Here is a 12,809-nt window from a genome sequence, read left to right on the forward strand (position 1 = left end):
AATCGGTTAAAATATGTAATTTTTAGAATTTTTTCAAGCCAAAATCAAGAAAAGTTATTTCTAAATTTAAAAAAAAATAAAATAAAATAATAAAACAAGCAATTTGAGTCTAACGTAATTTTCTTTAATGAAACGAAGTAAAAAAAAACAAAAGACAAAAGGTTGCCGATAATAATTAATTAATTATTTGAAAAACTTTCTTCCAACCACAAATAATTATATTAAAATTCAAATAAAAATTAAAATTGAAGAAATTGACAAACTGACATTAATTTGACTATTAAAAAGACTTTTAATTTATAACAAACTTTTAAAATGATAAGTGAACAATACTTTACAAAAATTTCTAAACTACTAACAGAAATAAAAAAATTGGCATAAAATACTTTTTGTAGGTTATATAATTTAAAAGCATTGTAAAAAAAAAAGAAAAGTATTAATATTAAAAATATTAAATTCCGTATAATTCTAATTGATAGCCAAATTCTTTCAGTCATTAAATCAATATTAGTTGCAATTAGTACTATTGGCAATTCACAAATTTAGTTTACAATAGCATTTATTACAATAAAATCTGCTTTTAAATAATTGAAATATTATAATAATTTAAACCAAAACTGAAAACATTAATATTCTTTGATCAAAGTTAAAGTATTTAATTTTATTCAATATTTTATTGTAAAAAGCATTTCAATGTGAATTTTGAAAAATAACGCCGTTTTAATCTGTGAATTTTCATTCCAAATAATAATAATTTCTTTTATTAATTTCAATTTTTCATTCTTTCAAAAACATTAAATTTTTTTCCTTTCTTCGCCCACCTAATCATTGCTATTGCTAATGAAAATTTTATTAAATCCAATAATATTCTTTTATTAATTAAGCATTTTAAATTTTTAATAATTCCAATAAAAATGATTTTTTCAGATTCAAAAAAAGAAAAAAAATTGATTTTTGTTAACGTCAACAATGTGATAATAGGATGAAAAGTTGTAATTAGTTTGTGCACATTAAAACTAAAAATGCGTGATGCAAAAATCTTTCATTATAACATTTAACGAGTAATACTGTTAAAAAAGTAAATTATATGTTGTGAAAAGATCAACAAAAAAAGGAAAAAAAAAAATGGTTGAAATAAGTAAATATCGTTTTCTACTAGGTATTTTGATTAAATTTAAATTTGTTTAAATTAAAAATTTGACAATAAAAAAAAACAAAAAAATTAAAAAATATGTTTTGTTATTGCTTCCTTTTTCTCAATTTTAATTCATCAAATTTATTTGCAGCAATTTATCTAATTAATTTAAAAGACTAATAAAAAAATTTTTTTCTACATTATTAATAGACTTATCCTCATGTTAAAACTGAGTTTAATGAAGTTTTATAATTTATAAATTAATATTTTGGAATAAAAATTTACTTTTTAAAATGTAAGAAAATCATTATCAAAGTAATAAAAGTAAGTTAGAAAACAATGATAAAAGTTTAAAATTTTTGAGTTAAACATGAAATTATTACTACATATTACTATAGAAAAAATAATATAATAAACTTTTATGAAATAAAGTAACCATTTCGCATTTTGCATAACTTTGCATTTTTGCTTGATTTATGTTAAATGCTTACATCATTTCGCGTCATTTTAGTTTACAGTTATTAATTTTTAGTCTAATAATATAATTAATGCCTTAAATTTCCAATCAATAATTACTTAATAGTAATTTGTCAATTTAATATTATAAAACTAAATAATTTGTTGAAAAATTATAGAAAAAGTTTTGTCTCTGTTTTTAGGATAGATGCGCTATTTACTAAATGTACTTTTGATATCTTTTATCTTTATCTTTAGTGTTGGCCAATGATCAGTAAGGTCATTAATATGTGACAAAAGCGCCCTCTGATGCAAATGTAATATAATTTTATTATACTTTGTGCATAATACTACAATAATGATGATATATATGTCATATTTTCTACTTACCTTTCCATTAGTTTCAGTAAGATATGCATTAATTTGCGCAAACGTTATTTTATGCAGACGTGCACTGCAACGTAAGTCTGTTTATTCCTTTTTGCTAATACAAAATTAATGAATTTTTAATGTTTAGTTTTTAATCAATCTTCTGACGCATTTTTAATTTTGTTTTTATGAAATATTTCTTTGATATTACTTTATTTTTAGACGTTTATTTAAATTTGCATAATTTTCGTACTTTGTCCTTCATTGTATATCGCTTTTAGATAATATTAAAAATACCCATTTCTTATTGTGAATCAAAAAATTGAAATATTCAAATTTGCAAGTTAAAATGTTTTGCTGTATCTGTTTAAAATATTACTTTAACTTAAATTTCATATTTAATTATATATATCGAAATGAAAAAAATGAATGTGACGAAAAAAAATTAAAAATGGTTTATAATACGACTGAAATCAAAACCAAAAAGTTCATTAAATTTTGATTTCCGGAAACTTTTTTTTTTCTTTTTTCTTCAATAGTTTGCATTCATGATTTTCGGAAATCATAAATTTCAAGAGTAAAAGAATCATTGTGGGAACGAATGAAATTATCCTTTGTCTGCATTTCGTCAATTGCGCATCCAAAAAATCCTTAAATTTTACACCAGAACTACTCCATAAAATTTCATGAAATTTGCTAGAATACTTTTAGTTTAAAAGAAAGAATAAATTCATATCCAAAAGAAAAGAAAAAAACGGTTCGAAAACAAAAGTCATTTTGAAATAATAAATTATGACTTTACCCGCAGGTAAGTGTGTTTTCTCTTTCTTTTTAGCTTTTTACCTGACAAGTGAAAAACAAAAAAAAAAAAGAAAAAAACATTTATAGATGAAATTTTAATATCATTAAAAAAAATAATAGCAAATTAAACATAGCAAAACACTGAAATATATGCAGAAAAGAATGATTAAATGGAATAATTAAATGGAATTACTGAAATTAATTCATTATAAAATATGTGATTTCAACTGAATGTTTTAAATTTTAACCTTCTTTTTTGATCTGTAAAAGTAACTTAATCAATGAATTAATTTGAAATAAAATTTTTCATGGCTTAATTACTTCTACATTTCTGCTAATATCAAGCGTATTTTGTGCTTATTTTATTTTAATTTAACATTTTGAAGGAAAAAAAAAGAAGCTACGAGGTTGCTTTAGCAGTAAAAATACTATTCAAAAACGCAAAATGCTAACGTAGTATTTGATTTTCTTCTGGTATTTATTGTTTACATAATTGATTTGAATTAACCAATTTTTAAAACTTTTGACTTCTGACTATAACATAAATTTCTTCATCCTTCATTAAGTTTATTTAATATTGTACACGTGATTATACGTGAGATAATTGTTAGAATTACGTGAACATAACGTATTCCAAAAAGCATACGTCTTCTACTTATAAAATCAAAAAGAAATTTAATAATAAAGCAAGAAAAAAAATCCGACTGATAACGAGCAGAATCATTGCGTTAAATACATACTGATTAACTGATAATGAATCATGGTATTTTATCATATCATCTGATCAATGTTATCAGTAGTAGTATAATAAATATTGGCACATTACTGGAAGCGTTTGATGGTATTACGTCGGTTGTGAAAGCACGTAAAGCTGAAATTTTTTTTTTCTTTTACAAATTCTGCTTTTTGTATGCCAAATTTACATTCTGCATCAAAATTTAGTATCAAAATTCTGTAACACGAAATAAGAATTTAATTGAAAATTTACTAATTATATTTCATTTTTTTATTATGTTTTTAATAGTCATAAACAGAATGGTAAATAATTAATTAATTAGCATATTATCAGTTGTTCCTCATAATATTCTCAAAATTATTTTATTTTTCTAAAGCTTTCGAATTGATAAATTATATTTTAAATTGATAAAACTTCACAGTCACTAAAATTTATATAAAAATGATCAAAATAATATATCATTTCGTAAAAAATCACATATGTTATTTGCTACTAGTTTTAGACGTATGAATTTTTCAAATTTAAAATTAAAAAATATAACAAATTAAACTTTGATGAAAAAAAAAAAAAAAGTAAATGAAAAGTGGAACATCTCTGATATGGTGCATCAACTTGACGATATTTAATTCGTGGACCACGATGCGATCCTTCTGACCACGGATTTGTTCGCAATTCAATCAGCAACCAATTGGAATCACTTTCAAAACGGATACCAATTAAATTATCTTTTGTAGAACATAAAATTCTAAAATTGCTACTATTCCTTAAAATAATATTAATAACATTTCTCTCTTATTTAATTTTTCATTTAAGTCAAAAACTTTTTAAAAAAATTTTCATTTAAAAATGTTTTTTTTTTTTGAAAAAATTTTTGCTTCTTTTCTATTCTTTCTCTTTTTTTTCTTCCGAAACTTTTTTCATATTTGGGTTTGAAATAACTTACGGATTAGCAATACTTTTAGCGCCCCAAATATAAAAGATATCATTGCATGGTTGATCCGGTGGAACGTTATCATCATCTAAATCTAAATCTTTAATGTAAAATTCGATCGTCTTTTCCGGTATACTTTTTATCAACCATTGGCAAAATGTTGCACCTGTTCGACCTTCCGGATATGTACTGCAAGTATTTTTTCATTTAAGTCTTATTTTTTCTTTTTTTGAATTCTTGAAATTATTAAAAATAATTTTTTATTATCACACAATATAAACTGTAATAAACAATAAATTTTATGTTGAAGATATCAATTGAAATTATTATAAATAAATATAAATAAACAACGATTTTTCATATATTTTCCCATTCGTATTTTATGATTCAATTCAATAAAATTTTATCAATTTTAATTAAATAAATTTTCTATTTATTATAACTTAAGTCTTAATTGTACAAAAAATCTTTCCATCTAAATATTTTGTAACTGTTTTCAACCAAGAAAGGAAATTTTAATTTTATTTCAATCTTATCTCTTATTCAATGCTATTTATATCTATTATTTTATGCAATAATTTTATTTAAAAATTTTCGAATTTCTGATTTAAAAAAAAAATTGAAAAAAGTAGAAAAAATTAATTAACCTAAGTGAAACAGTTCCTTGTTCATCACTATGAATGCCACATGATGGATCAGTGAAAAGTTTCCGTCTCGAAAGTTCTTCACAATTTTTTCCCTCAAATCCATATGCGCATTGACAATTGCAATCGTTTTTCACTTTACCGCCATTTTCACATTCCATATTGCATCCTTCTATAATTTATTAAATAAATTAACGATAAGAAAACGAAAAAATTGAAAATATTGAACAACTGAAAGAGAAGAAAAAAGAGAAAAAAAAATTTAATAAATTCTTTTTTTCCTCTTTTATAAAGTAGAAAATGAGAAAAGAAAAACCGGAAGAACCGGAAGCTAAAATAGCAAATATGATATTCGACTATTACAAAATTAATTTAGTAGATAAAATTTCACGTTCAGTTAAGACAATGATTATTAAAAAATTAATCGGTTTGTTCCATTTAATATTTCATTTAATTAATTAGAAAATATAAAATTAATTTTTGATTCACAATATCTAAAATATAACAAATTTCTATTCTATTCCAAAATTTTGTTTTCTTTTATTAAAAAAATTGAGGCTTAATTTCATATAAATATTTGAAAGAAATTTGTTTACGGTTTTATATGAAATTTCCTATTTCAAAAAAAAAAAAGTTCCTACCGAAATAATTTGAATAAATCATTTAATTTCATATCAATAAGTAAAAAATTTACATCAAAAATTTTAGACTGAATTTAATTTTGATTTTATGCAAAAATATTCCGAACTTGAAATTTTCATTTCATATTTTTTGCATATAAAATCAAACTAAGAATTTTCAACAAAAAATGAAAACAAAAATTGTTATATTTTTAAGCGGGAAGTGTCCTTTTTAAATTTTATTAGCAATGAACTTTAATTGCATGCATTTTTATTGAGAGTCTTAATTAGATTCAGTCAAATGATGAATACTTAATGACCTTTTGCTCCATCATCACTTAAGTCTATCTAAAATCTCACTAACTTATGCAACTAAACATGCAGAATGATGACCCATAACCCATGACCCATGACCTTTAGTGATGCAATTATTCTTTAATTTTATTTTAATAATTACTTCACTAAAGCTCATTTCATCCATCCAAAAATTAACAACAATAGTTGTAATCAGATAAACTAAAATTATTTTACTTTAAAAATTTTCCTTTCTAACTTTCTCATCCAAATTAAATCTTTGGTTTAAATGATTTTTTTTCTCAAGAAAATTTCCAAATTTTCATCATTAATAAAGGTAAAATGTTTTGATTATTAGTAATTTCAATCATTTAAAGATTTAAATTATCAATTATAAATGTTATTCCAATAAAAGTTAGATCTTATGTATATAAAACATTGACTTGTGAAGTAATTACAAAATGAAAAAGAAAAACTCGAAGAATAATTTATCAAAATAAAAACAATTGAAATTTTAATAGAAAATAAAATTCTTCCGTTTTCTCTTTGAATAAAACTAACAATAATTTATTTATGATAAAGTAATATAAATATGTCTTTTGAAATATAAGAAATTAGCTAAATTTAATTAATATTCCATTGTTTTTATGAAATTTCCATTAAATTTATTTTTGTAATTCAGTGATTCCTTCCTTGAAATGGACATTTTCTTGTAATTTTCAGCATTTTTATATGTATAATGTCAAATCATAGTAAGATAATAAATCGAATACTAAATAGAATATTCACACACTACCAAAATCGGAATGTTAAAACCGGAATGTTTTGTAAGTTCCAACCGGTTTTTATCTTATTCAAGCATTGTCATAGAAAAAAATTGCTCTTTAAAAAAAAATCAAAGAACATTATTTTAAACATTACTTAGCAAATAATAAATAATATAATATTCTTTGAATTTTTTTTTTTTGGAAGTACAATTTTTTTGAATTTCTTTTTTTTATGTTTTGCTTTTCCTTCGAAACTTTTTTATTTTTTCGTGAGAAAATAATTTGTGATATTTTTTTTTAATACAATAAAATATTTTTCTTAATTAAGTTCATTTGCACTAAACTTCTCCAATTTTCCTCCTTTCATTTTTTTTTCTGAAATTAATTAAAGCACTAAATTATAAAAAATATCGTAAATAGAAGGATCATAAATTATCGTCATTTTCTATAAATCATTACATTGCTTGTATGTAATATTCTTTTAAATGATTTAAATAAATAAAAAAGTTAACAGTCAATTAATTTGTCAGAAAAACTGATTTTTCATAAGTAATTTTTCTAAAAAAATGACTAATTTTTAACAAAATTCAAAAAGTTAATCTTTAAACTTCTTTTAATAATACTTTAAAAAATGAAAATTTTTGAATGATATTTTCAAAAAATGAGAAAAAAATTTCTTTTCAAATAAGACAGTACTTTAAATATTTATCCCTGCACTCATTTTTATTATTAATAAAGGGGGCAAAAGGTCAGGGATATAAAAGGATACCGGATATGGCTAATTCTAGTTCATAACAAATGGACATATGTTTATAAATGTGTATGTTATGCATGTATGTATGTGTGTGTCTGTGTCTGTCTATAAGTGTATATATGTTTCTTAGTTAAGGCGCAGATTTTCATGTAGCTGTTTTATGGATGATTAGATAATTAACGTTGTGAGCATGAAGTCAGTGCTCAGTGATTAATAATTAACAATAATTATAGGTGTTGTACCTGTACAGTTGTACATTGTGTTGATTAGATGAATCATTTGTGTGCGAATTGGTAGTGATGAATCGGTGGCAGAAAGTGCATGCGACAATACCGCCAGACATGCATCATCAGACCATGATGATACTGATGATGATGATGATAACAGTGTTAATGATGGTAATGGTGGTGATAATTCCTTTAAAGAAAAAAATTTTTTTTTTCATTAATTTGCTTCATTTAAAAAGAAAGAGGAATAAGAAATGAAATATTTATAAATAAATGTTTCATAAAATTAAATCTAAAAACTATTATAAGAGAATTGGAATAAATTTTTTGATTACTAAAATTTCATCAAATTTCTATTGATAATGATTGGTATTTGTAAATCAATTTAGTGAAAATTTCAATTTTATACTGCATTTACTTAAATTCTAATGAATTACATTTAAACATTTTCCATTTAAATGCATCGTTTGGTTCGACTTTTGCCATGAACAAAATCTAAAATTGACAATAATTGAAATGATAATGGATCTAAAAGTTGAAAATGACATATCAAATATATTATCTGATAACTTAAACAATATTCAAATTTTATAAAGTAAAAGTAAGAAATGATTTTAGAATGTTTTGAAACGATAGTAGAATTATGCACATTACGATTAATTATTTCATTCATTTATATAACATAATTTAAAATTATAATCCAAACTAAAGTAAATTAATGAATTAAGCCAATCAATGAATCTAATCAATCAGTAAAAAGTTGGATGAAATAGTTCTAAAGCCTATGAAAATATAAACGTCGCTATAAAATCTAAATTTATATGAAGCTAATTAAATTAATAATTCTATATCCCTTAAAAATTGAATCAACTTATGATTGTAAAACCTATGAAAAGAAAGAAAGGGAGAGAGAGAGAGAGAGAGAGAGAAGTGAGAATTTTATAAATGACCACTTATCGTCGGCTCAAATCTACTGCGCATTTCGGTCAATTGCTTTGCATTTGGTACTGATATCACTTAGAATAGGTATAATTTGAATATAAGTACTTGAATGTAATGAAGCAGAAAATTGAATCAAACTAATCGGAATATTTGATCTGAAGTGGTTGACGGAAGTCTTTTGAACAGAAAAATGGGGAAAAAAGGAATAGATGATTTAGTAATACTGAAATGATATAATTATTGTAATTTATTATCAATAGACTTATAAAAAAACCAAAGATAAAAAAGAAAAATTAAATCGAATTAAACTGTTAAGAATTAAATTTGCTTGCTATTACTCGAAATTTTATTTAGAAGCAATTTTTTGAGTTTTTTTTTTTCTTTTTTATTGGTAAATATTAGTGTAATGGAAAACAAAATTTAAAAAAATTTATTCTAAACTTACGGTGATTGCATGAATAAAATTGGTTCTATATTTCTATCTGTAAGAATAGTTGCTGGTTCAAATAATAAGCAAGTTTCATCACTGATTATTTCCATTGCTCGTTGCAAACATTTGTTGATAGATTCATCTGTAACTAATTTTAATTTTGAATTATATCTTTTTGATTATGTGGATTTCTTCTCAGAATTTTCATAAGCTTAATTTTTAAATTATTATTTGCAGCAAAAAATTTTCAATGCCATTTAATCTTTTTGGATAAAGAAATCTGTTTTAAAAAAAATATATTAGTTTAAAATTCAAAATAAATCAAAATTTTATGATTAAAAAAAGATTAATTGAGTGAAAGAAAAAAATGAGAAGAAAGAAGCGTATTTCATTTGATAATTATTAATTCAGTAAGTAAAATTTCAAAAAGATTTTCAGTAACAAAAAAAGACTTTCAAAATTATTTACCGTTATCGGAATGAAACTTATACGGAATTATTTCCACAGAATATGCATAAGAAATCTGAAAATTTTATTATCATTAACAATTATATACAAAGCCTTTTATCACTTCCTTATATACCAATCGATAATACAAATTTGTGAAATATTTCTTTCAGAAAATAATGAATTTTATATTAATTTTTTATTGTGTGTGCAACATTAAGATTATATACAAAATCCATAAATTATTTTATTTAATAATACTTATATGATAGTATCATAAAGACTATAAATTATTACCAACCAAGTAAATAATGATGATACTAGGATGCCACATCCAACAGATGCTATTACCACTGATTACCATTGCAGGTTGTTGAGGTAATTAGCATATATGTATGTATGATCAATGGATACACCTGGTTGTAGGTTATAGGACGTAACCTGTGTTAAATTAGCGATCCAATAATAGCACTAATAATACAAAAATATTTTAATCTCAATACTGATATTACTGCTAGTAGTAGTAGTTATTGTATTAAAAATAATTTTTGCACCACTAATAGTTGCAGTAGTAGCAGTTGTTACTGTTGTGGTTTTAACTGTAGTTGCAATATTACTTGCAATAGCAATAGTAGTAACTGCTTGTTGTTGCTGCAATAACTATAAATGTACTAGTAAAAGTTATACTAATAATTCTTGCTGTTTTACTTAGTAATAATTACTGATACACCAAGAGTAATAGCTGTAGTACTAGTAATAACAATAGTAGCAGTAGTAGTAGTGATGAACTGAACCGCCTTAAGCTCAGTAGGGTTAATGGAATGCTGCAACAACCATAATGAGACAAGAAAGCGGGGGGAAGTAGAGGAGGGGACGGGTGCGACATTAGTGCTCAACTGCAATTGACCATTGCAACAAATAACCAATATTCCATTCTGCTATTCCTATTCCAGGCTATTCTACTCTTTCATATTTCACCTAATTTACCGGATATTCAAACACCGTGGATCATTCCTTACTTCCTTATTTTAAATCTGATTTTGTTAAAGTTAATAGAATAGCAATAAACCTTACTTACTCTTTCTCTCTCTCTCTCTCTCTTTCCCTATACATGTATATTATTTGCTACTATATTATAATAATAATAATTATTGTCATCACTACTATTATTATTACTACTATTACTATCGTTATTATTATCATTTTTATTATTATTAATTATCACAATTTCGCTAATTTGTGACCATTTCCTGGCTTAACTAAAATACTTATCCTGAAATGTCCTACTAAACTATCATCTTAAACTGAGCAAATCATAATCTTCTCAGTGAAATATAACAACTGACATTATTACAATGCACTAATCAGGATTATCCCTTCATTATCATTATCCGGTACCATTTTCTTGAACACATGAATCAGAAAAAAAAAAAAAACGGATTGTCCTCAACTGCATTAGATAACAGTGTTACATGAACATTTTAATTCTGAATAATAATAATTTACAGAAACTGTAAAAATCACAATTACAAAAAGTTTTATAACAAATTTATGACAGAAAAAATATTGCCAATATTAAATATAAAACAGCTAATAACAATTCCATTGAAATAATCTAATATTATCAAATGGAAATGATAAAATTAACAGTAAGTGATTTAAGTAAACACAAGCCTTTATGGGTAAATTACTTTATATACTAAATAAATAATCCAAAATTTTTATGTATTAATACATATTCACTTTTTACGAAAAGGTATTTTTGATGTCTATATTGAATTTTCAAATAATATAAAATTTAAATTTTTAATAATTTAATTAATCAATAAAGGGATTTTAGTACAACTTGCAATTCGGATAACATTATCATATGTTTTTAGCTTAAGCACTGAGATCAATGGACGAGATTAGGAAATTCGAGATTTATGACTTTTTCGAAGTCTAATTTACGCAAAATAAAGTTTCAATAATTTTTTTCGTTACCAATGTTTCATGAAATTAAAATGAGTAAATTTAAAATGCTTACTTTAAAAATGAATGCATCAATTAATATGAAAAGAATGACATTTGCTTTGCTTTTTTTACTTAGCAAAAAATATTTAGTTCAATTGTTTGCTTTTAGCTTAATTTCTTCATCGTTTAACTAATTAAATATCCGATTTTCAGCATTTGAAATAAAAATATTTTCTAAACTTTAGCTTATTTCAAATATTAAGTTAACTGTCTTGCTTATCTTGCTTATAAAATAAGTTTTTTTTTTAACTTTCTTTTTTAAGTTATCATTTTTAGATCTTTCACTGCTGACATTTTTATTCATTCCAGTACCAACACCTGTAATATTGATATTTTGTACCAGCAATTTATTGTCCAATTTGGCCTATGAAAGTTCTTGGCCAAAAGAATTGATCAGAATGTAGCAATCACCATTTGAATTTTGTGCCCTAAAAAATGATTTAAAAAAATAAAAATAATAGCACTTAACAATTGAAAATATAAAAGTTTTATGATAAATGAAAAACAATGAAAGATTTAAAAAATTTTTTCTGAATGCCAAAAGAATATGATTTGTTCAAAATAATTCATTATTTTACTTTTTTGCATTTTTTTCTTTTAACAAAAATGATTTTGTTTTTTAGCTCTTTTTTTTGCTCTCAGACTAAGTTGAGTATTACTTGTAAGCTTCGGTAAAAAGAAAAAGATTCGTTAGCAATTTAAAAACAAACAAAATGCATTCCGTGTATATAAAATAAAAAAAATAGTTCCTCATTTATCATTTTAAAATTGGATGATAAAATTTGTTTTTCAAATTCTTTCAATGTTATTAAATATTATTCTTCATTTACTACTACATGCCTGAATGAAATATGAATTTAATTTGATAAATTCTGCTTGAAAAATTATCATTTAGTATAAAATAGTAAATCTAAAATGACCTGAATTATAATAAATTATCCATAAATTAAAACCTAATAGATTATTTATATAAAATGAAAGATGATAATTTTCCATGAACCAAATCTTACAATATAATTATATAAATTAAAGTATCTTAATTGATTTCAATTTATTTGCATATTGCTTATTGCTATTAGCAATAAATCATTTTTCACCTTTTCATCAACTTTTTGTTAATTTTTTTACCATTTTTGTAAGAATCATTTTATCATCTTTTTATCAATTTTAATACAAATTTTTAAAAATTAAATGAAAAAATAACTATTATTTCCAATTTTAACATTGTTTTTCCAATGAATAA

General features: G+C 23.1%; 1 protein-coding gene across 2 annotated transcripts; it reads right to left on the reverse strand.

Moving 5' to 3' along the window:
* Positions 1 to 3,537: 3,537 nt before the first annotated feature.
* On the reverse strand, positions 3,538 to 9,917 carry Bm8463 (the record flags this gene model as incomplete). Of its 2 annotated transcripts, XM_043076584.1 has the most annotated exons (9): positions 3,538 to 3,632; positions 4,088 to 4,242; positions 4,441 to 4,617; positions 5,076 to 5,244; positions 7,750 to 7,924; positions 8,172 to 8,229; positions 9,122 to 9,248; positions 9,575 to 9,629; positions 9,855 to 9,917. In XM_043076584.1, 9 exons carry the CDS (start codon positions 9,915 to 9,917, stop codon positions 3,538 to 3,540), a joined length of 1,074 nt encoding a protein of 357 aa, XP_042932518.1. The 2 variants fall into 2 exon arrangements, with proteins under 2 accessions (XP_042932518.1, XP_042932519.1); XM_043076585.1 differs by lacking the exons at positions 7,750 to 7,924; positions 8,172 to 8,229; positions 9,122 to 9,248; positions 9,575 to 9,629; positions 9,855 to 9,917 and having other exon boundaries at positions 5,076 to 5,233.
* Between the last annotated feature and the right edge of the window lie 2,892 nt (positions 9,918 to 12,809).

This window comes from Brugia malayi (genome assembly GCF_000002995.4).
Source record: "Brugia malayi strain FR3 genome assembly, contig: Bm_v4_Chr1_scaffold_001, whole genome shotgun sequence".
Lineage (NCBI taxonomy): Eukaryota > Metazoa > Nematoda > Chromadorea > Rhabditida > Onchocercidae > Brugia > Brugia malayi.